The 25,953-nt window shown below is 37.0% G+C and overlaps 1 protein-coding gene across 2 annotated transcripts; it reads right to left on the bottom strand.

Annotated features, from left to right (window-relative positions):
• Positions 1–245: 245 nt before the first annotated feature.
• Positions 246–25,953, bottom strand: MARCHF5 (membrane associated ring-CH-type finger 5). 2 transcript variants are annotated; one of them, XM_066323812.1, is made up of 6 exons: positions 25,643–25,953; positions 11,568–11,770; positions 7,627–7,757; positions 4,251–4,434; positions 3,654–3,820; positions 246–2,470 (listed from the first exon to the last, which is right to left on the bottom strand). In XM_066323812.1, the coding sequence occupies exons 1-6, from the start codon at positions 25,684–25,686 to the stop codon at positions 2,354–2,356; spliced, it is 846 nt and encodes a 281-aa protein (XP_066179909.1). In that variant the 5' UTR covers positions 25,687–25,953; the 3' UTR covers positions 246–2,353. The 2 variants fall into 2 exon arrangements, with proteins under 2 accessions (XP_066179909.1, XP_066179910.1); XM_066323813.1 differs by having other exon boundaries at positions 25,613–25,824.

The following is a 25,953-nucleotide window of genomic DNA, read 5'->3' as shown; positions in this document are numbered from 1 at the left end:
GCAACGCTTCTTTTGCTTTAAACGTTTAAGAAACACATTCCCCTACATCATTTATTCATTGCTAGGGAGGAGGGAAAAAATTCAATGTCAGACTTAAGTCTTAAAGTAATTCTTCATCACAAAGACATTCCTTTACTCTATCAACTTAAAATCAATTATATAAATCAGTATGTATTAAAACAAAACACGGTTTCTATCAGAAGTTTTGCTACAGGATTTATGTTCAATTGACAAAATACACTAAAGAGTGTAAAAAATATTTATTCAACCTAATTCAACATAACTATAATTTTCAATACTTAAAAACAAGATTTACAGAGTAATGACCTTTAACCACTCATGTGAAATCATCTTACAGTCCATACAGTATTTTATAATTGCATTTTTACAATAGCTTTAACTTCCAAAGGAGACAATGAGCTTTCCCATGAAACAAGTTTCAAACCCACTAATTTGCATCATTCAGTTCTCTCCATGAGACTTTAAAAAACAGTAATAAATTGCTTGGAAATATATACAGTGAAGACCACTGAAAAGCTGTTTTCTTGAAACGAGGAATTCTGTAAGAAATACATACTATACTGTTTCAAGACTATCTTACAGAGTGTAGCAACTTTCAGAGGCTGCTACTCAGTTTAGGTTTTATATAAAAGTGAGCCCACTAAGACAAATATAATCAGCAGACGTACAAGGTAATAGTAGTTCTTCCATTACAGCAAGAGCCTCAAAAGTATTTGATATTGATTGAATGTATAATTCTTAACACCTGTATAAGTTTTTAATACTAATTGGCCTTTATATACATTTTTGTACACTTTTAAAATATTACACCTTGGTAATTAAGATAAACATACTATAGAAAAGGTACCTTACTTCGAATTTCTCCTAACATACATTATTGCAGTCAAATAGGAAGTCCATTCTGCATTTACTTCATTTCTGGTGAAAAGAAATATTTACTTATGAATAATCCCACTAGAAGATTTTTAAGCCATTTTTCATGCATCTGCCATACTAATATAAACAAGAAAAAACTCAGAGAAAAACAAAGAAATTGTTGATAAGAAAGAACTTCAAATATGAAGTCTAGATTAAGTCTGGTATGAATATGCAATGGCTGTATTTTTTTTTTTGTCAGGATTTAACTTCACAAAACAGTCAATTTCTGCTGAAATTAGGTTTAGAAATACATCAAATAATGGAAGTGCTAACGTCTCTCTCAGCTGACTACTTTACACATATGGGATCAGTAAATCTTACTGTATAAATGAACTTTATCACACGTTCAAGATTTATCCTTTAGTCCTTTACAAAACGGAGCCAAGTTACCTTAAGAGCACCTACCCAGCTGGCAGGATGCTCAGCTCAGGTTCCCAAAGTGTAGCCCCTTGGAGCCAGCATTTCCACTAGGGCAGGAGTGCCTAGTCCTGAACAGCTGAGTTACACACTCAGGCTTGGATGCTTCAGGGGACCCCCTGCTCTGTCAGTTCAAATGGAGCTTTAGTGTTCAAAGCTGCTTTCTCACAGGTTTTCTATAGGTATTTACACAACAAAAAGGAATATGGAAACTAAAAAAGTGCTCTAATACTTAACTACAAAATAAGCAACTGAAATTTACTTCCCCCTTGTAATTATTTTACTCTGGAGGAAAAAAATGCTATCCAGCACCAGTTACAAACCAGTAAAGCCATGAGAAAATGACACTAGGCACTGCAGAAGATACAAGACGACACTGGAAATTACCAGTAATAAAATAGTCACCTGAAAGCCATGCTAATTTTAACACCTAATACTTAGGTGGTTAAAGCTGACAAATAAGTCCTGTACAGAGTGATCTATCTTCTGCTTTCTCTGTTATTTGGGTATTTCACACTCCCCATTTGATACCACCAAAACCCAAGGAAAATTACTTCTCCTTGGTAATGACTCACGCTCCCCTTCTAAAGCAATCTCCCCTCATTGTGTGAAATGCTAAACTGAATGACAGCGTGGGAATGAAAACACCTATAGAAAAGGCAATTGGATATAGCCTACGTAACTACACTTAGAATGTTCTGTAGTTGATTCTTTTTTTTTTTTTTTTCCATTCAGTATATTGGCTCAAAGAAAATTCAAAAGCTATTGCCCAACAGAAATATCAAAAAAACAAGGAAAGCCAAATCACATTCTTAGGTTCAGTTGTTGCTGAAAGGATTTACCCTGCCACAAGACAGTGCTTTATTGTATTTAAAGGAAAAAAAAAATAGAGGAGCAGCAACTTATCACAATTTTCCACTACTGTGCAATAACAATGGAACCAATACAACATGGAAACCTGTTAGGTGAGATTCTGTGACATCTGGAGGTTACAGCCTTATGCTCCTTCTTGCTCAGGATAATTTAAAATTTTGCGGTGAGCTTGGCGCAAATATTGCTGCTGCTTGAAGTAAACCTTAAAAGCTCCTTTTATAGCAACAAAAGCAATTCCACCCTGAAATAAAAAGATATTTTGAAAACCGGCACAGTTCAGTGTTATATCATTGCAAATGTTCCTAAAAATTTCCAGAGAAGATTTGTTTTCTAAACATATGGTATTTTCTTCTAAAGATTAACTAATTAGTAGAGTTCCAAATGAGTATCACAAAGTTTTCTGTCACAATGAACTATTACAGAGGTCAACATTACTTAAAGGGTTATTACAGAGGTTAACATTACTTACAGACTGAAAGTATGAAAACTTTTATTTCCTTGGGAGTCTTACCAGTATTCTAAATTTAAAAATCAAAATCTTATTTCAAGAACAAAGAAAATGCAGGTATGTATCTGCTTTCCTCCCTTCTCTGAATATGTACTATACATGGCACAAGGAATAGTACTGATAACCATTCTATAACTAGACTCTGAAAAATGGCACTTGCCAAAAGTGGAGTAAAATAAAATATTTTTGTAAAACAAACTTTTTTTTTCCCTCTAGAAAGCTTTATTATATATTTATCTCAAGTCTTCAAAATGAGACACCAAGAAGATTCTAGTCTGCATGAACATTTGCAATACCACTGTATGTTCCATGTAAAAGAAAGGGGTGTATAAACATGCAGGAATTGAAAATGGGCTGAAGGGACAGTCAGATGAGCAGGGATTCCATATTACCAAATTCAGTGTACCTGCCCTTGAAAGGCAGCAACCAGAGAGGTTATTCACAAAGGAAGAGATTGTCATTCCCCCTCCATTTGAATTCTATAGAGAGTTAATTTTCCTCTCCTTATTAAAACAAGAAACAAAGGGTTTCTCTAAAAATCAGTAAGTAAAAGCTAATAGAGAAAGCTAATATAAACCCCAGTCTTCCCTTACAGAGACTGTTCTTAGAAGATGCTGGCTCTTCATCTTCATTGTCAGCCTTAATTACTGCTAAGGCCTGCCTACTACAGTGCCACATAAAAGTTTCAGCCTTGTCATGAACTGAGATTAGTTTCAGTCATAAAACCAGTCTTTCACACACATGATATTTGTCCACTGCAGAGACAGGCAACCTTAAAAAAACCCTTCCTTTAATCAAATGCTGCTTTTAAAATTCTGGATCAATTTATGTTCCTTTTTCCTTTGCCTCCCTCCTTCACAACACTTCATATTCCTGTATTATATTAATTTATGAAACAAACAGTATTGAATCTTACCAAGATTGTCCTTTGTAAATTTGAGTTAACACTGCTGAACATCAGCTTGCCAACTATTGTGGCAATAGTAGGGAAAACTAGAGCTCCACACAGAATACGTGTGGCAGAGACGTGATCTGCCAAAGGGTTGGCCTCTGCTGGGATACGAGGAACAGGACAGCCAATGCCTAAAGGGTAAGAATGGGGGAAGAAAAGGTTACACTGCCTCAAAGAGAACCCAGAAAAGTACATTACTGCCCACTCCCCACTCCACTCCAAATCTATAGCCCAACTGCTTTTTGAGAACTATCCCTCCTCTCACTGAACTGAATATTCTGTTTCCATTAAATGACTGCAGTCATTTTTACTTTCAAGTAAGACCCATGAATTTTAGTAGCTTGTTTTGTTCCTAAAGCCTGAACTGAAACTGGCCCTGCTACTCCTGCCCCATCCTTCTGAGGACATACTGTACAAACACAATCCAAACAGAATGAACGTGAAATAGAGGGATCATGTTAATCACCTCTACTTAAAAATAGCAAAAACTACTTGCCTATCCCCATCTCCTAAAGGCAGAAATTCAATCTTGGCATTTCCTTTTAAATTTAATCACATTACCTGGAAATATGCTGTTCAAAATTTGTAGCTTATTAGAGTACTTGCGCCACAGTCTGAGCACATAGTCCTCCCAACGGATCATCTTGCCCAGTATCAGCATGACTGGGATAGTGGGAAGGCCAATCAAAAGGAATAAAGGATCAGCTCTCTCCATCACATCAAGACCTTCTTTGTGACCCACAACCTGGAAGATATGCATAGAGTTGACAAACATAACAAAGGCCACAACAAATGTAGCAATATACAAATGAACAAAAATGCAACTTTAAAAGTTGAGTTTGTTTGAAGCTGCCCACACATTTTAAGTTAAAGAAAAAAAGGAATACTGTTTTACCTAATTTACTCTGTTTTCTCCTGGTATCCTTGGTTGCTTATGGAGCATAAGGCAGGTGAGCTACCAGCCCTAGTCTGCAAATCATTAATCTTGCAGAGAGCTGTAACAGAATTCCCTACCATTGCAAGAAAGGTTTCATGTGTTTCTGGGTATATAAAAATGTAAACATCTGAAACACTAATAACATAGAAAGCCTTCCAAAATGCTTTTATGAATGTACAGTTTTACAACAACTAATTCTACACTCACAAACTGATCAGATACTACTGTTTAAAGGATAAATTGATAATAGGTACCTCAGGATGTTTTTATCAAAATTTTATGGTTTTTAGGAATACCTTACATAACAGAGATCACAGTATTCCACTGTTGTTTCCCTGGACAGTGCAGGAAGATGAACATTATTTTCAAGTGTAGTGGAAATAGCAGCATATCTTCATATGTACCTTATTTTCCAATGTAGTTGGTTCAAGGATTTTAAAGGACAGTTATTACTGCTGTGTGTACACTTTTCTACTGACATATAAAAAAATTAATCAGACTCGTCCATCTATAAAATGCACATATTAAAACTGTAACAGAATGGTGCCTTATGTTTTCTAAAAAGTAATTCTTGTTTTAATTGTTTTAGAATTGTTAAATAAATCTAATAGGACTGAGGATAAAAGAAATAGATAAAAACATTAGAGTGGTAGATATCCTCCAGAGTTGCCTCAATTTAAGCAGTATAAATGCTAATACAGTCCTTGAGCTACTTCCAGGAAGATCAGGCTCTTTCATGACTTTTTCTGTAACAATCTGGGAGGACTAAAAGCACTAAAATAATCATTATGTTTGTCAGGCACTGGATTTTCTGATGTGTTCTCTCATTGACTTCTCATTTCCCCCACAAATACAATAACTTATCAAGTCTTCATCTGCACAAAAATTAGAATTAGGAGGTAAGAACATGAAACAACAGCAAAATTTTAAGAAAGGAAAACAACAAACCCAGTACTTCTGGAATAGGTAGGACACAGGGAAGAAGCTATGATAATGTACCACAGTACCTTCAAACTGCACATTTTTGCCTTGCTCTGGAAAGCATTCCATGTTATGCCTCTAGAACAGCAAGTTATGTTATATACCACAGCCTCTATAAATAGGCATAACCAATATTGTTGCTGCCAAAAGATTATTCCTGAAAAAACATTCAGCATTTGTCTCCCAGTTTCTTCAGTATCTTCTGCTCAAGCTGTGAAGTCTGACACTATCCTTTTCCTCCTTATAGTCATTGCCCATCAAAAAAAGCCTCAGTATCCTGTCTCTTTCTGCTTTAGAAATTTTTGTATTTCTCTGCTTTCAGTAACTCCATCTGACTTGTTACTGACTTAGCTACCACAATGTCAATTCTGTATTTATTTTTCTGTGCCTGAAGTCTAAAAATAGCTTTTGTGCTTCTCTCTGGCCCTTCAACTAAAGGAAAGGAGTCTGAAATGCATCAGGAGACAAGTTGTATTAAACCCAGCAAGGTTGGAGTGGCAAAAGGGGTGGAATGGTTTCGCTCTACTACCCTCTCAATCTCCTCCTCTACAAGCAAAACTAAATTACTGTCTTGCCCAGCATGTCATCCATACAACCAAAACAATAAATCATGAAAATAGCTAATTCCTCATACCTGGGATTTGACCAGCTGCCTAAACTAATGTTTAGACAGATCCTCACTTCAAAAGCAAAACAACTTCAGAACAAAGCATTTATTTTTCCATTTGGCTACGGAGTTCTAGGGCAGCTAAAAAGGTCACTATTTCCTACAGAAAAAGAGCTCAGTGTAACAATAAGGAAGGAGAAAAGGACTGGTGCATTTCCAAAGTCTGGCTGTAGTACTGCAGACGGTTGCAATGTTCCTGTTGGAGCCACAAGAACAAAATATCCAATGAAAAAATATGTAAGTGCACCACTCTGTAATACAGAGACTCATCCATTGGAATGGAGATGGTATTGAAATCCACTACACATCACCTGTGACCCTTGGCCACACTGGTACAGGGAAACTGCAGCCACTCATGTGGGCTCCATTTCTGCTTTCAGATCACATAGAAACTGAACCAAAACAGCACATGATCTTGAGAGGGAGTGACCTGCAGATCTGACAGTACCACACATCCCAAGAACTAGTGCCAAATGACTTACAGGGAGAAGAACCAAGTTGTATATTTAAAATTAGAACTGTTTAGAGGAGTATTTAACACAAAGGTTTGTTAATTCTATCTACAGCTGAATTAGCACCAGAAATACTTCTGTGCTTTCAGGCAAAACAAAGATTATGGACTTGATAAAGGAACCAACAAATAAAAGGGTAACCAAAGTGCTTCTGACTGTACAATCTCTGAAAACCCTGGTCTTGTGGTTGGACTAGGATTGCCATGAACAAGTTAGTCTACCACCTGTCAACATTATTTTTCTATTTAAATATTTCTATTTTTCTCTTTAAAGTTTACAAGAAAAGAAACAGGAAAAGTATCTTCCCCTTTCAACTAATCATACAATCTGAAGTAATTAAAGCATTACTAATTTGCAATGTTTTGTATTTATTGTTTATAAATGAATTGCATCATTCAGAGCATGTATTTTCCTTTATACAATTTTAAAAAATCACATTATTAAGAAAATAATTTAACATGTTTCAATTTCAACTCTTTCAATGTTACTAGCAAAGTTTTTTCTCCAGGTAAAAGAAAAAAATTAAAGCTCATGTCTTTTGTGAAGAATTAATCATAACTAGGTGGTAACAGCACCTTTTCCATGAGAACAGAATTGGATTAACCAGTCTGTCATACACAGGGCAGCCAGCTAGAGCAGTACTGGTTTTTAGCTGCAGACTGAACCATGCCCAAACAGGCATACTTGCATTTATAAACTAGGACCAGTTAAACGTGAAAAACGATCTTGAACTCACTGTTAGCGACACTGAAAGTAGCTAAGCACATTTTAAAGCCAAGGAAAGAGGAGTCTGATTAGATTTTGCTTTCAAAGCTGGCAAGAAGAGGAAGACGTGAGTACCTGCATGACCGTCACCGCTCCGTACGTAACGGCTGTCCAGTATATGGAGCCCACCATAATTCCCGCTGCAGCAAAGGGACATGCCTTTGAGATCAGGCGATCTGCAAGATCCAAAACGTAAACAACTGGACCTATGATAAAGGAAAAGTAAGGTTTCAAGATAGAGATATACAGATACATACACATAAAAGCGTTCTGTAGAAAGCTCAGCATCACCAATACAAAAGAACAAATGAGGCAAAATACAAGTCTGAACATGTGCTGTTTAAGTGAGAATATATAATTATTAAAAAGGTATTAAGCTATACTTGTAACTTTTTTCTACCTACAATTTCATTTACCACATAACCTTTCCAGGAGATTGATACACTGCTTAAAGCAGTAATGTACCCACTGATTAGCTTCCTTTATGTTGAATAAGAATTGTTCTTTTTTAGAAACTACTTTAGGCATAGTGCTTTTTTTATTTGTTAGATATTTTAGTTTTCTAAAGGAAAAAAAACCCAAATTGTTGTAATGTACTTCATGCCCTTGTCTTTGACAGCTTCACCTGAAAATTCTGTCACTAAACTATACTGCTTGCAGTAAAAAGTAGCACAGTTAATACAAAAGATTCCTTCCACTGGAAGAGGCTGCATTCAGTATGTTTAGAGGATCACCTCTCAAAACACTGGATGAAAAAATACTCCTATTCAGGTTATTCAGTGCCTTTGCTAAGAACACATGAATAGGTTCATTGTTCTGTCTATGCACAACTGCACTTTCCAGACTTACGCAGGGCAAGACAATAAACACCCTGACTACCTTTGGAGAGATAAACAAGGGCAATGCCTGCATTTTTTCTTTGAGGGACTGTAAGAGTATAAGTGAAGCAAAAACCAGAACACTGAAATGTATATAGATAAGTGAAAAATATCATCACCATAATCCGCATTACTTTTGTATTTGTCAACAAATTCTACATACAGACTGTCCTCCCACAGCTCATATGCATGAACAGTTCCTGTGAGCTCCCTCCTACTTTTTCCTACCAAAATCAGTGACAATTCTCAATACCAGCCTACAGGCATTCCACAAGTAACTAATCCTCTATGTCTCTCAAAGTTTACCCACAGTGACAAAATTGTGACTCCATTTTAAAGACTTAGTTCTTTTTGCAGAGAACACCTGTATTCTGAACACCTGTATTCCCAGTTCTACTCAGCTTAAGTCAGCTGATGAAAAACAGCAACAGGAACATCCAGTTCAACTCTTAACAGTTGTGTTTGACTTTCCAGAACACTCTTAAGAAAGTGCTGGGATGTCTATCAGTATGCTGGAAGTAGCAACAAGGTCATAACTGCAAGTAATAAATGCACAGTAGTTTACACATCTTGACTGTTTCCCAGAGTCACTGGAAGAGTTGTTTGGTTGTATCATTTTCAAAACTTACGTTTGAAGACAGGAAACTCAAATGACACTGAAGGTTGCCTTATAACACAAGTACTAACAAGTTACACCAACTGATACTAATCATTAAGAGAAACTTGGCTAGAGAATTTGGTATAAAATCTTGAGAAAATACTAGAAAAAATTACTGAAACAATCTTTTAATTAGTCTTAGGAAGGAAGTAGTGAGAAAGGAGGACAAAACTGATTTTGCTTTTTAAGATAGTACTGAAGAAATAGGAAAATAAATATCACTGATATGCAAATTAAAGAAGGAAATATGAAACAAAAATATTTTTCCTTTTGCAAAAGATATCATGCTTTAAATAGTTCTCTTTTGCCACACTGTTTTCTGTTTATTGAATGGAATAATTATCTAAGAGATACTTTGGTTACTTTCAAAGTGATAATAATATTTTTCTATTTAGAGAAAGTTCTTAGAAGACCAGAAAACAACTTGCAAGAACAAAATTACCAGCCACCAGAACTGATAGGCAGTATCACATCTAAAATGGAATTGTGATTTTGAGATAGATCATGAGAGGTTGTTTTGAGCTAGTAAATACATAAAAAAACACCCACTTACTTATATTCACTGATGTCCCCACAAGTTGTTATTATGTCTAAACTATAATCATAAATTAAAATTCGTGTTGGGGGTATCCTTTCACAGAATTTTTAGAAAAAAGTTTCCAGAAGTACATTAGGAAAGTCTTAAAGAACTGTGACGCCTCAAGAAGGGTATGACCAATACTGTCTTCAAAAAACACCTGCTGCAGAAGAAACAGGGCCACTAATAAGGCTTCTTGGCAAAATCTTACTGACCTTACTCTGCCTGGTGTGACCTTGAACCACTTGTAGTTGAATTGTGCTATAACAGCTTTGAGTTATTAGAAAGAGTTACAAAAGGGCACGACAGGCTCCCTTGTTTAAGGCACTTCAAGGTCATGATTGATGTTCCATGGACCCAATTTCCCTGCTCTATTACTGATGTCTTGTGCACTCCCATACAAATCTGAATTTTTGTGCTCGTGTCTTTAAAAATGGAAAAAGATGGTATTGTGAGGGAAAATATATCAGAACACCGGAAGGGAGTCTCACATACCTGCATGCAAGAGCTGAACAACCTCATGCATGAGTTTAGGCCAGCTTCAGAATCCAGGAATTTTGGAATCTAAGCTTTCAAATACAGTATGCCATGAATTGCAGGAACAAATTAAAATGCCTGTTATGTTAAAAAATCCTGTCCAAAGTCGAGTTGCCTCCCCTTTTCGCCATTGTCAAAATAAAATGCAAATGCAGCTCACATTACAATTTCATCAGTCAAGATACAAGTAAGAACTTTAAACAATGTTAAGTTTTGTGGTGCCTTCTGTGTCCAGACAGAAACTCAGTTTTCCTCCCAAAGTCAATGCTAAATGTTATTGTTTACTGCCTTCTTCATGATGGAGATTTACCCCACTCTGGATGCCCGAATTGTGGTCGTTATACAAATAATTTGTACTAAGTTTCATACTGGTTTATGTCTTTTTTTTATATCAACAATACAGTATTGTGTATATTTTCTTCCCCATTACTCAGTGTTGTATCACGGTAATAAATGTCATCACTCAAAATTCCCTTGACACCTCCATTTCGTCAGCCCTTAAGCTAATAAGAAAGAGGTGCTGTCCCAAAGAACTGGCAGCGAGTTATTTTCAGCTCTTTCATTACTGAAATAAGATACTTTAAAAAAACCCCTTCTTTAAAATCCTCTCAATTCCTGCACTCAATTGCTACATCACCATTTCTTTAACAAGCAGATTTACTTTTAAACAAAATTTAAGTTTCCATGGCAACATTTCATTTTCTTGATTTGCTTAATATATCCTATAGAACACATGGGCAATGAGGGCTGAAATAACAGCAAGGACTGCTAATTTAAATACATGCAATGTACTGTGCATTGTTCTACTTGGCTACTCAATAAGAGACTCTGGAAGATCATGTCCAACTTTTTTTTTTCACCTTGACAAACAGAGCTAGAGCAGTACCCAGCAATCATAAATATTCTGCCTCTTGATTACAGGGCAATATTGACCCAGAAACACCTCCTGACCAAAGTCAAAGTATGTTTTTCCAGTAATACCATCTCTTGCTTAAGAAATTATCCTCTGAATTTCTTCTGATAAATGTCTCTGCAAGCTGAGTCAAAAAAAGGATGTGTTTATGTGTGGCAACTGCTGAAAGAAGTCACCTTCTGCTCAACAAGAAAAATAATCCCATTAGCCAGGAAATAATTACAGGTCAATCACAAGATCTATCTAAATACTTAAGTGGAATACATCCAAAATTTTTAGAAAGTATTTAACTAAGCCACCAAATAGGACGTAAGCAGAATATAAAATTATTTCTTTCTGTCTGGAAAAAGGAATAGGCAGGTTTCCAACAGAGCTCCCAGCACAAGAAAGGAAAAGAAAAAAGGTAAACAAGAACAAATAAATAAACAACAATTTAAAGGATCCATATCTTACCTAGCTTTGGAAATACTATTAAATATTCTGCATTGCACTGAGGACAAGCAACTCTAGCAGTACTGTTTCCTCTCTGCTTTTCATCCACCCAGCGCTGCAGACAAGTCTGATGCACCCATTTGGTGGAGCCCCTGCACCTGCAGGGTCGCACCCACTCTGCTGTCCGATCATCCTCATCGGTAGCAAAACAAACCCAGCAGCTTCTGTAATCACAGGAAGGAAAAAAGAGATATTTTCTGCTACTTTTACATGCTTAAAATAAACAATCATATGTGAAAGCATGCAGCTTTAGAAAATGTGCACCTAGAGGAGATGATGGTTGTTACTTCATTCTTAATCATTGGAAGTGTAAACATTTTGTACCACATTTTGCTATAAAATCAACATAATAAACATAATTTTGCAGATAGCTAAACAACTGCTTTATACATTCTGAATTATTAATAAAACTTTTAGATAATTTATGATTAAAGAGCACTGAAACTGTAGTCCAACCTTTGAATAATTCAGCATATGAAAAAATCCATATTTTTTTAATGTTTTATCATCTCCTTCTACAATATTTTGGTAAGTTTTTTTTAATTTTAAAAACTATAAGATCAATACTGTAGTCTGTTACTTGGGAAACTAAGTCCAATCCACTTAAATGATAAGACAACACAAATGATACAAGATATCACAAAAAATTCTAAGCAATTGTATCAAATTCATTTGCTCTCTTTAAAAAGATGACAGTATTTAGTTCAAACAAGTTGACTTTGTATAATATAAATTAAGTTACAAAGTACTTCAAGAATACTATTGCCCCAGTAGAGGAGAATTATGTGGACATGAAAATGCAAATATATTAATTCTGTAAGGAGAAAACACAAGACTGACAGTCTATACAATCTCGCCAGAAGTGAGCACAAACCCTAGGAACTCCCAGATATCTGGTCTGATGATTAGGCCAGACTTGGCCAACTTCCAAGAAAAAGCAAAATATGGATCTAAAACTAGGAAAATAACAGGTATGTTCAGCCAGTAATTTTTACTTTGAAAAAATTTGCTAGTTCCCATACTGAAGATATTAAAGATTACATAATGAACCAGAATCTATCAATATAAAATTCTTTCTTACTTTCTCTCTCTCTCTCTATATATATATAATGGTTTGATTTTTAAAAAATATTTTATGCAAGCCACTGCAATCATAGTTAAACCCTTACAAAGGAGCACAGCAACAGTATCCCTATAATTTAACTACCAAGACACAATCTAATTAGACATTGTGACCTAACTGAAGTTTTACATTTGTTCTCTTAACAACTTGAGTAACATCATTAAGATAAAACACTAAAAGGCTTCTTATGTGTAATGAGTAACAGACAGTAACCCAGGAAGACGAAACTGAAAAGTGCTCTGGCGCTCCTAAACAAAACAACTTTATTATTTGAGAATAATGATTGTGGATTCTGTGCCAGGATGTTACAGTGGTTTATGATGCTTTTCCTCTCACTTTTGTTTTTGTTTGTTTTTAACTTCTCTTTGAGGAAAAAGAAGGGGGAATCTGCAATGGGAAATTTCATTTTGTCAGGTTCCAACTTCAAGAAATGAAAAATATTTTTGTCTAACAGCTTTTTTTATGACTTCAATATTTTGGGTAGTATTCTATTTGTGAATTGAAAATGTTTTGTTACAGAAGAATAGCCATGTTTTTTTAATAGATATAACTCTGCCTATAAAATACTTGCAAGACATTCTTTAAAGCACTGAATCTTTTTAACATCTATAGTAGTAGAAGTATGTTGAAAAAGCTGCAAGTGCGCCAGAGCAGAAAGCAACCTGTAGCAATTTATTACCAGCATACTTGTAAAAGGGAATACAATTGGAGATTCAGATTCCAGGGAAGACTGGAGAGAAAGCAATTTAATATTGAACAATCCATAAAATGAACCTGTAATGTCCACATGTCCAGTTGTAAGTACAGAACACATTATAGTGGGTGCAGATGTAAATTTAAACTGTGGTGGTCTAAAACTAGAGCTGCCTCAGTTTGCATGTCAGAAGACTTTTCAGTTGATGACTGACTCCTGGAATCAGAACTGTAGTTTCTTCCATTCATCTTAATGGGAAGGTAAAATCCAAGTCTGACTTGGCTTTTTTCTGTCCTTCCCCACATTGCTTTTAATCAAAATTGTCATTCTATTCACTCCAGTAACACCACCGTTTTTTCTGCCTTCATGCTTCCAGTGTGCACCAACTGCAGTCCCAAAAGACACATTAACCTTCCTAAGCAGGAGGAGGAAAGACTGACAAGCCACAAGTTAGTAAAACCAAGATTAAAATGCTGAGGGCACAACTAAGATGTGTAAGGATTACAAAGCATGGCTGACATTTGGGTTCATCACCCTCAGTATCAAGTTCTTATGGAATACAAGTTGTCTCATTGTTCATTGATTTTTATTTACATTAAGAACCCCCAAATTTACTTTAGGAACAAATAATACCATACAATACTACTGATAATTGTTCCTCTTCAGCAGTTTTTTTCTGCATTACAGGTAAACATTCACTCACTCATTCCACATGCTATTTAAGTCTACAACTGCTATAAATTTGTAATTCAGGTTTTTATTTAAAAATTAAAGGCTTCACAACAAAGCTAATTAGCTCTGAGGATACCATCACAAAATGCAAGTCTAGAGTTTATTCAAATAATGACAGATATGAGCCTGAATATAATCTTGCTACACTGCAATTTTAATTCGTGAACTTGTCCAATGGTTATAGATTAAATTCTGTTCTCAAGTTCTCTTTCAAGGTTAGTAAGTCAAGAAAAATATTCCTTTTCTTTAATTGCTTCATCCAATTTCTTGCCAGTCAATCAGACCTGAAGACCTGAAAGACCTATGAAAGGAATAACAAAATTCTTTACAGACTTAAACCTTTAGCAAGTCATGAATAATGAACAGTAAATTCCCTGTATACTGTCATCAGCTTTATCTCTTCCCATTGACAGCAGCTGTAGCAGAAAGGACTAAATGAAACCATTCCAAAACAGGTATCTAGGCTCTTGCCAGATTTTCCATTTTCTTATACTGAATAAAATATGACCTTGATTCTTACCACTGAATCAGGCTGCTACTCAGATAACCTGAAATAGAAATGGCTGAAAAGGTGCAACCAAGCATTGTTCCTGATAGAAACTCAAACCTTTTTCCTTGATGACTTTCTACATAGCCAAATCAATAACACTGATGTATTTTTCCAGACTTCTTTGGCTCAAAAAAACCAAAATATAAATTAAAAAAAAAAAAAACCAAAACCACCACCAACAAAAACAAACACCAAAACCAAAACAAAACCCAAAACCAACATCAAAACAAAGCATACAAAACCTCAGACCAGTATCACTATTGCAACTCTGAATATAAGGTTACAAATGCTTTTTAGATTCAGCTCCCCAGCAGATGAAGCTTTCCAGTCTCAAAAATTCTATTCAGACTCTGAGAACAATGCATTTTTTGCATCAGTTTTTTTTCTCCAGCAAAGACAAACTCTTTTCAGCGCATTGCTTGCGTTAAGAGCAAAGCAGATGGGAGAAAGTTGTATTGAAGATCAGAGATCTTATACTCCAAATGTTACAAGATTAACCTAAGAAACCAAGGCCTGCCTAAAACCAGGTTCCTCCAAACCACAAGTTTCTTACCAGTAAAGAGCCCACTCTCTCTGGTATCTGGTTGGAGCAACAGCTCCAACACATCTGTAAGACCTCCACTATCAGATATACCCAGACTGCTCTCCTTGTTATTAACCTATACCCCTTCTGAAGGTTACTTTTTTCCAAAACCAGTCTTGGATGGGAGGGACTAACTAATGTTATTTAAATCAAATCTGACTCAACTTGTGAAAGCTGAATTCATCATGAAACAGCTTTGTTTTCAAGCAGGCGTGACTGTAAAGCAGTACAAAAAAGTAATTCAAAAGCAGTATGTTGGTTGTATATTGTTGTTATACACACTAGTAGAAGATTTGCAAAAATTTCTAAAGCCCCATAAGCCCAGCAGATACCCTTGTATCCACAAGGTATATTTAAGAGAAGATAATTTGCTAGACTGAGACAGCACAGCTGTTTCATTATCTGCTTTCAAATACTCAGTACTGCAAGTGGGAATGGAAACATCTTGGAATTTTCCCCTCATATTCAGTGGCATACAAATATGAATGGTCAGCAAAACCAGAAAACTTCTCAGAAAAGAAAGTTCTACTAGACTTTTAACTAACTCTTACATGGGAAATGCAAATTTGAACATGCATGATGCGCTCTAGAATCATGAGCTAAAAATGCATTTTCCCTCTCATTACAGTTCCTTCATAAAACAAGAAATTTTCTGCATTTCTCCTAGATCAAAATGCTCAGCTCTTCTCCTTCAAGTGGCAGGAATTTGCTGATGTCTTGCTTGCAAGATAAAGCATCCTTGTCCTGCTAAGCATGAAGTGTCTGAGCAGCTTACTGCAATTGAATTTCACATCCAAAAAGAAGAAAGTGAAAAGGCTGAAACATAACTGATAGCAACAATAGCACAGAGAGCCAAGTCAGTGAGGGGTGGTGAAAACATACCTTGAAAGAAATTACTGAAATCAATTCCAATAACTAGCCACAAAAAGGCACTGTTCTAAAGGATGACCCATAAGTCTGCCTTTTGGAAGAGGCATTTTTTCATGAGCTTCTATAACAACTTTTTATGTATAGCCTATGCTGACAGATAAAGTATCTTTGATTATGAATAGTGATAAGCTTTACACTAAACTTGCCAACTACACTCTAAGGACTACAAGATCATGTTTAAGTCGGAAGAACAGGATGTCAGAAAAATGGAGTTACCTAGTAGCATTAGGCTGCTTTGGAGTTGGCTGGATTATTATTGGGGGACAGCAAACTGTTCTCTCAAAAAGCAAGAGAACACCTCATTGCAAATGCTACCACTAAGCATTTCCTTTTCCTGAGTGTGAAGAACCAGCAGCAGTAAGATCTTATGCTAGAGGGCCACTGCCTGGTCACGAGAGAATGCAAGCCTAGCCTACAAACCGCTGATAAAGGCTACAAAGAGAGGAATACCATTAACCCAACAAACTTTAGCTTATGTCATGCTTCACAGAGGAGATTAAATGCCAGAAGAGATGAACTCACTTGTAGGATTATAGCTGGAACACTGCTCTTTCCCCAATATTTTCCTGGCCATCAAACACAGTGCAAAATACTTTTATCTTCAATCCAAAACCCGCCCGCCCTTACACTATCCTAAGGGGAAAAAGACACAAGGGAAATACACTGAGTGAAGAACAGACACAGTGCAAAAATAGCCACTCAGATGCTCCATCCTGACTTCAGCGGATGCTTTTAAGGCAGCATGGTATAGCAGCCATATGTCAGCCTGTACCACTCAGCTAGAAAACATGTTGTCACCTTGAAACTAAATCTAAAATTTTCAAAGGAAGTCCTGAAAGTCATCTGACCTTATACCCAATTCTGCTCTGCCTAGTCATCAAGGATAGTGTGCAATGCTGGGTAAAGGAGACATTGTTAAGGATCAGACAGAACAGTAACCACGCCTTACTTCAAAAGCAATGCTTTCAGTAGAAACAGCTCAAGTACAGAATATCAAGCTAATGTTGCTGTGAACATATGGTCACACAACTGGCACGCACATAGGTTCTGACTTCCTCTAACCTCAGGATGACATAGTATAAACCAGATTTTAAAAAGCTTTTAATAAATGCATGTGGATAACTAAAACCCAGTAAACAAACATATTAAAACCCCATAGAATAATTAATTAAAAAGTGTGCCAGAAAGATCTACTGATTATCAGAAGTTCAACTCAAGCTTTATTATACTCTCACTTATAGCTTAAATCAAGGGGAAATATTTTACACTTGAGTTCACTGCACTATATAAAGGCAGAGAGAAAGGACAGTTCAGTAAATCCTGCTGGCTGTTTTCTAGCTCGTGGGTAAAACGAAACCTTTGACTGCATCACCTATTGTGCCTAAATTGGGCCTTAGGAAGTTTTTATGGTCTTTGCTTCTAGCCAGCCTTAGAGTAAGGAATCCCTCCTCAGATCTAGCTATCTTGTTGGGTTTCAGTCTCTAGTTTGTCAAATCTAGACAGTCAATAAAAAAATTAGCTTTTCATTCTGTATAAATTAAACTTTTGGAACCAATTATTCAGACATATTCCTTTCATAAAGTCTTCAAAATGCAGTTATCTTAAAAGGCTTTAGTATTACCATACACTTACATTTTCAAAAGGAAAAGCTAAGAAATCACCAAAGCTCGGTGGCGTTGCTATTAGCTTTTAAATATGCAATGAATTTTGATGTTACAAACATTTATTTTATTTCCTAAGTGAAGGAGAGAGAACAGGGCCCTTCTAGACATGTACAAAGGACAAATCAGGAAAAACTACTACTCATACAATAAGCACTTTATTACTAAAACGTTATACATTTTGCTAACTGAACTCTTACTATTGTATATTAACAGCTTGGCCTATAAGTAACAATTTAAGCTACTGAGTGCCTGCTGGGGGTGGGTAACACCGATTCTTACCATCTTAGGAAGAAAAACAAAAGTGACTGAAACTAAGTGGAAAAAGAAAAACCAACCAAACAAAACCTAAACAAAGAACCTCATACACACACAAACCAATTTACTTCCAAAACTGAAACATACTTTGAACAACACGATTTGAACAGAAGGTTGACGTGTAGTCAAGTACATATACAGCAAACAGTGAAGAATTCTAATAGCATTAAATTAATGCTTTAAAAATTTAATGGATTTTTTTATAATGCAGATAGCATATGATACAATATAGGGAAAACATTTTCTCATGCACTGCTTGACAAATCTGCCAATAATCACAAACACAGGAAGTAACAGAGATGTGAAGCAACTAGGAAATTACATATTAGAGGCTATTTAAAGTTACTTCCTTGAATGTGATTTTAAACATCTTAATTATTTATTAATTACCTCTAAGATGACCAGACTCCAAATGAAGACAAAAATATGTAGTTTCTATTAACCAACAATGCTATTTTGCACTGGGGGAAAGGGGAAGGGAGTTGCATCAGAAAAATAGCAATCCTGGTATTCGTGGTGCATGTACAGAGTAGATGACAGATGCTACAAATATCAGGAGCAACCTACATACAGAATAGACCAAATCTGACCTGCCTAAAACTGTAACCATCTTGACATTAAGCTGTTGCTGTGATAAGCAAATGATAAGAAATGCAAAGTTATTCCAAGAGTCTATATCCTGTGAGCTCAATCTCCTGCAGCCATTTTCTAGTGTCACACAGTTAACACAGAAGTACAAATGAATCTTCAGGCACAGCAACTTCAGTTACGAAAGTAAATACATTACCATAGACATCTGTTAGAAACCAAACAAGGTTCCTTGCTTTACATTCAACTTTTAAGGAAAGTACTTGTGAAATAGAAGTCTGATTTTTTAATGTATTTCTAGAGAGTTTCATGGTTAAACTTACCATACAGGATAAGCAATCTTCCTGTTGTGTTCTTCCAAAGAAAAGAGGAGGAAAAAAAAAAAAAAAAAAAAAAGGGAAGTGTCATCCTCCAACTGCAAAAAGTGGAAGACTCCAAAGCAAGCAAACTGCTTTGGACTCAAGAGTTTATGACAGATACTATTACTCAAGTTATTCTCGGTTTATAGTTTCTATTTTTACCAGAAAATTTACAGCATAAGAGAACAAACCAAAAAGCTCTACTTAAGTCAATCATTGTACATAATCCTAATAATAAAAACTGGAATAATTCTTGACCTAAAAGGTACCAAAAAATTTAAATGCCTACGAGATAAATTCTTGAGTTGTTAATACCTCAAGGACAACAAAATCCACCTATCAAATGTGGCAGACATTGAAAATTTGGAAATGTCTTTACTCTGAATAAATATGAACAATATTGCACGGAGTCTGATCATAACATTAAGTAACTCTCCTCAACAAGCTGTGAACTGACTGCATGACTCACCAGTAGAACAGTCACAAGCACCCTGCACATGGTCTTCTGTAATTACATCCCTCACAGAAAGCTAACTGAAGTTGGCACATTTTAGCCCAATAAAAATATCCACTTCTAAACAAAAATATTCACATTCCAGGAGGCACTAAAAAGAAACAAATGAGAAGAGATCTGGAAGGTATATAATGACCACATTGCAGGTTTAAAATAGAAGGTCTTGTCTTTTTTGTAGAAAAATTGTGAAGAAATAATTAATTATATCAACATAGCTTAAAAAAACCCCACTGAATGCCAGTCCCTCTTGTCCATGACAACTCTATTATTTACCACCTTCCCACTGTGTTAGCAATTCCTTTTACTATATACACATCGAAGAAGAGCTGCATGGCCACAGGAGGAAAAAGGCAAGTATACATAAACTGAGAACACTGTTAAACAGTCCATATACTTCTCATCAGCAACCACCTGAAAACCTAGAAACACTAACAACACTTATCCCAAAAATTTGGTTTTGTGAAAGTTGTTTCAAAACATAAGCACACACAAGGATTCCCTGGTTAGCCCTTAAATCAACTGGTATTTACTTGTTATAGGGGAAACTATTATATAGCAAGCCAAATATTAATTTTTATGTTAACTTAGAAACAAATGGACAGCTAGTCCCTGATTTAATACAACTTCAGTGCAGTTTTTTCTTAAGCAGCATTTAAAAGTGGACATTGTGATTTTAAGTTTTCTTATCCTACAGTAGTGTTAGGCAGGAAGTGTCTAACCCTTCCCCCAGAATCAATGACACAAAAATCCTGAGTCTAAGCACTTCCTTTCAGTTTTAGAAATTTTTGACAAAAAGCACTCATATTAGCAATACCATGACAGGAGCAAAAATTCTTAAGAGAAAAAAAAAGCAAATTCCCAGTCCAACTAGACAGGAAGTTATCTCAACTTTTAGGTACAAATTTCAGAGCCAGTGCTAGAAAAGGCCAAGTGCAGATTTGCTAGAAGGTGTCAGTGGACTGTACCTCCCTATTGGCATCTCCAGCATAGTATGCTTAAATTATGCAGTGCAAATGATACTGTGTTGTCTTCCCACTTAAACTGGGATTGCAACTAGATTTGGTATCACAGAATTACAGCCTCGAGGATCTTGTCAGACCTGCCCAAGACAGAGGCAACACCAAATTCAGACCAGACAGAAAGCATTCTCCAGCTGGGTCCTGAGAAGGCCCATGAGCCTCACATTTGCACTGGGCAAGTTGTTACAAAGCTCAACTGCATCACTTCCATCCTCACATGCTGAAAACTTCTCTGTTCCAATTTACAGTTGATTCTCATCATCCTGCCAGGAACCTCCACAGTCAGCCTTCTGAACAACCTCCTTGGCAGGTAGAAGGTTATCAGATCTCCCAAGCCATTCCTTCTTCAGACAGGCCTAGTTCCCTCTAGCTTTTTCTAGGAAATCATGTGCTCCAGCCCCTTGACCAACTTATGTAATCTCAACAGTTTCAATTAGAAACATCAGCCAGAAGCAGTTTGCTTTAACCACTTCAGATTGAGTCCTCTTATTCTTTTGCACTAGCAATGAATTTGCCACGTCTGGTAAACTACAAATGCCAGTAAAAGCATGAGCAAGTCACACACTCTTTTGATAAAGGCAGGTATCATATCCCATAAAAATCTAGTACTTAGCCCATTCTGCTGCTGAGTGGAAAAAAAAGGTGCATCAGAAAGCACTTATTTTCACACCAGGAATTTTCCACCCTCTGTGCAATGCAGAAAGGCCATAAGCTGGTTAAGATGTCAAAAGCACCAAACAAGCCTCAAACAACTGGCATATTCATTACCACTTTAAGGCATTACTTTAAAAAAGTTGTTCCAAAATTGATACTTTAACCTTTTGATATTTGTCTGTAAATTTTTATGCATATATTTATTCAACACATTTGCATTAACTGTCTGAAGTTTCAACTTCAACGAGCACTTTAAGACACCATGGTAAAGGAAACCATCAGAGCTTTAAGCACTACTACAGAGTCTGAACACTTTTATATGGAAGAGATAAATAAACAGGGCTCTGTACAGCCTTTTTAGACAAAGTGAATATAACAAATGAAAATATTATCTGAATGCCTTCATAATACATGGAATGCCAAGAGTTTGAGTACAAAAAATTTTAAGTTGTCTCTCAGAAGTTTTTCCACACTTAAATAGGAAGAATAATTACCTACTGTCTGCAGGTATAATTTACTTGTTAAGCAGCAACTAAAACACGTACATTGCTTCCTAAGCGTATCAAAGCAGACATCAAAGATAAAAAAATAACATTCACAAGACCAGAGTGAAAAGGTTAAGATAGTTATAAATAACATGCTGACATCTGTATATTTCACAGGGGCAAAAGGCAGTGTACAGGTCTGCTTAAAGGCTCCACTAATCATCTTTACTAGTAAGACACAGGAACAAGTCAATCTACATAGAACCTTCAGCATAAAGTCAAGCAAAATACTAAGGGATGTACCTGGGATGAAGCAGTAACCAAAAAGCCAAACTATTATAAAGTTATTGTTGTTTCAAACTTTCTTTCTTGAAACTCATTCCCCAAGATATGTGTGATTTTGCTTTTTCCATCCTGTATCAACATAAACTTCAAATAATTAGGGTAAGGACAAGGAAAAACAAACCCCTTGTTTCCTTCCTGGTAGAGATTAACCCAGCACAGTCTATTCTCTACTCTTACACACCCTTTCCTTCTAAGCACGAATAACCTACTCTCAAGGAAGAACAGAAAGCCAGGTACATCTAGACAGTGACAGACTTTGACCAGAAATTAGGAAGACCTCTCTCAAAAGAGTTTAACTCTGTTGTAAAGAAAATAAATAATTAATTGAGGTAGGACAAGGAAGAGAGACATGCTTTATCAGTCTAAGTAGAACAGACAGACTGAGTAACAGCAGAGATGGCATTCTGTGAAAAATAAATATAACACATAAATCCTCTGTTTGATGTTGCTTATTACTCTGCATATCTTATCTGGTTGAACTCCACTCCTACAAAGAGTTACTTGTGTGTCACCTTCTGTCAGTGAGAGAGATCAGAGCACAACATACAGTACAAGTTTGAGATGGCCAGAATAAATAAACATCTTTAATGAAAGACCACACTGCACTAATTACATTGTCCAGGCTGTAGCATTAGGGTATTAATCCAAAACCATGCATTAGGTTACTAAAGTATCAACAGTTAACTGTGCAAATAAAACTAAATCAGTGCCTGCACTTTCAAAGAAAAAAGGAAATGACTGATATCAGTAGAGACACCACCACAAATGGTGACTGGAATGGAAAGAGAAACTGAAAATTATGTAAAAAGCCATTGCATATTTATTTCCTTGGGAAAAAAATTACCATGGACCCAGATGACAGTTCAAAAAACTGAAATAGAAAATCCAATGCTATTTTGCAATTTTTGAACCAAAATTGCTAGCATTTTTCCAATAAATCAGTGATCTGGCAAACAGAAAATTTAATTGCAACAGTACTCCTCTCTTGACAGTAAGAGTAATTTCTTAAGCAATCTACAATTTATTGTTTTATTGCTTTTAAAGTCTACCTGCAATTTCAGCTCTCTTGTCTCCTTTCAGTAGGGAATGGCAAGAGGAGAGGCTTTAAAGTCACATTATGTTGCTCTAGTTTTTATCAAGGATATTGACCACAACTGAACAACTACCACCTAGTCAGAAAATTAAGAATGCTGATTCAAAATCCATGCTAAAATTACCATTGTGTTGATCCTTCAGCATATACCTGCACAAGCCTTCAACTGATGATCCACCAAATTTTGATTAACATCTCTGAAGCCTGAAGTAGCAGAAAGCAGTGGTGACCATGTTCTGACCATGGCAAAGATACAGAAAGAAGGGAGCCGTTGTGTTTAATTTAGACAGTACATGAACTACCACAAATCACTACCACAAGACATGCTTTGAAAAACAGAACCCCAGCCTTCTGAAGCCTTGGTATAACCACACATAATTCAACTGAAGTCAAGAGAATAAAGCTTGAAAATATGAGTACATTACTCAGAATCTCCACAGATAATTTAAGCATGGGGTATGTCCCTTAAGATGAAGTACTGAGGGTTTTTATCTTGATCACCACTACAAACAACATGACAACACTTAGGTACAATCTTCAAAAACATCAGATGCATAAAAATCTGCTTATTCAGATGTAACCCTGCTCCATAAACCCAATATAAACCAGAAAAATTACTTACACCAACTGCATTTTGAGGTCCTGGTTAGCCCAAAATCCCTCCATTGATGTTGTGCTACACTCTGAATTAAATTAAAATCCTAAATACTTTGTTCCTTCTTACTACTACATTCACCAGTTGTCACACTCTTGTTTCTAAAGTTTCCGATAATGACCGCAAAGAATTCTTATATGAAAGCAACAGCCTCTCTTCATACCTCCTTTTATCCTACTTAGGTACTTCAAATTCTTTCACTGCTATCCTTGTTATTAAGGAAATCAGAGACGCTGTCCAATTACATACCAAGCTACTCCAAGTATACTAGGAAAAGTTTCTGAAAAGAGTCAGAGACACAAATCAAAATTTCAAAAAATTGAAAGGATACAAGAATATGAAATGTACATCAAAATCCACATCTCTGTTACAGGTAACAACTGAAGAACAGTAAACTGGTTAGGCAGTCAGGTAACTAATTTCCCTTTGTTGTTGTTGTTTTTGTTTTGTTTTTTTGGTTTTTGTTTTGTTTGTTTTTGTTTAATAGTTAGCCACAGCAAAGACTATAAACACCACCTCACAGCCATTTCCCAACAGGATGAACTAGGCCTTCAAAGTGTGATACAATAGCCATGGGAATCAGGACATCCACTCAGAGTATTATGGTTTCCTACAACTTCAAAACACTAAACACTACACATTACTGGACTTCAAAATCCAGGATGTAGATGAAAGTTTGTTATTTTACTGGTGGGGTTTTTTTTTTTGGTGTTTTTTGTTTTTTTTTTTTTATTTAGGAGTTGATTCAGCAATACTCTTGTAAGATAAATCATCCCTTTGTCATCTCTTACTTTTTCAGTTTTTCTACAACACAAACTTTCCCTCCTCAAACCACTTTTATCCTCTTCCTATATCAAGCTGGAACTTCTCATCCTCACCTTGCAGGCTGCACAACTTCCACCCCTGCCTCCCAAATTCTGTATTTCCATCACCTGCCTAATGACAGGCTGTATTTCATTAAACACCCTTTCCTTAGAGGTGACCTGGAAAGGAGAAAACCACCAGGGTTCTTTTGGACTCCTTATGATGAAAACTTGACAGGTTCACCAACAGAAACCTGACTGCTTCTGGGTCCCCACCTTCTGAGATCCCAGGCTATTACCACTCCTGCATAAACAGACTGTGCATGTGATTTAGTGTTTGTAGGGACAGGCTGCAAGGGCTTCCGGGATGAGTCCAAATCACACTTAAGGAATCTTAAGTGCTCAGTGGAACAGGGTGAAAGTGCTACATATTCTAGAAAAAGCATAAAGAGAAAACAAATATAGTAAATACAATTTACAAGTTATTAATTACAGAGGAGGAAACATGCTTAAGTCATAATAAGGTTGTAATTTCCAAGAACGTCCCAGAAAGCAATTGTAGGCTTTCTTCAGATCGTAAAACCAGCAACAAAACAATCAAGGCCGGCTAAGCTTAGGTCATCTTTTGGTGCCTCACTTTCCGCGCACGTCAGTGCGTTCCCTACCCAGAGGCTCTCCGAGAGCCAGGGGCAGGCTCCTGCAGCCCCCGGCCGCCCAGAGCCCGCCCGAGCTCAGGCACACACACACCTCCTGCGGCCGAGGGAGCGATCCCTCCTCGCCCCTCAGCTGCTTTACGACAGCGCTCGCACAACTTCTGCCACACCACCAAGGACTTTAGAAGGCAAAAAAAAATGAAACCGGACCGCGACACCGGCCCCAAACCCACGGCGGGGGGCTCACAGGCTCGGCCCGAACATTCCCTCCCCGTACCTGTCCATGGTCTGCGGCAGCGCCAAGCCCGTCTGCTCGGCCATGGCCCCAGGCGGAGGAGCGGGCCCAGCCGAGGGCCCGGAGCCTGACAAAGGCGTCACGCGTGCGGCGGCGGAGAAAGCGGACCGACCGGGAAGGCGGCAAATCCGCCCTTCCGAGGGACGGCCGGGGCGGCCCCTCCTTCGGCAGGCGGGACGGGGCGCAGGGCCGGTGGCCGGGGCAGGACGCAGCGCCCGGGCCGCCGCGGGGAGAGGCGGCGAGCGCTGAGCGCAGCCGCGCCGCCCGTCACCGCCGCCGGCCGCGCAGCGCGC

Source organism: Sylvia atricapilla, chromosome 8, assembly GCF_009819655.1.
Source record: "Sylvia atricapilla isolate bSylAtr1 chromosome 8, bSylAtr1.pri, whole genome shotgun sequence".
In the NCBI taxonomy this organism is placed as follows: domain Eukaryota; kingdom Metazoa; phylum Chordata; class Aves; order Passeriformes; family Sylviidae; genus Sylvia; species Sylvia atricapilla.
Note: the sequence above shows the minus strand (reverse complement) of the source record. Positions and strands in the feature narration are given on the sequence as shown.

Bases quoted from the DNA above. Each gene is read 5' to 3' on its own strand.
- MARCHF5 (XM_066323813.1), bottom strand. From the start codon at position 25,686: ATGGCCGAGCAGACGGGCTTGGCGCTGCCGCAGACCATGGACAGGTAC. The intron at 7,758-11,567 runs GTAAGATATGGA...CCTTTATCATAG, and splicing joins AATAGTATTTCCAAAGCTAG to GTCCAGTTGTTTACGTTTTG. The intron at 4,435-7,626 runs GTACTCACGTCT...CATATCTTCCAG, and splicing joins GAGCGGTGACGGTCATGCAG to GTTGTGGGTCACAAAGAAGG.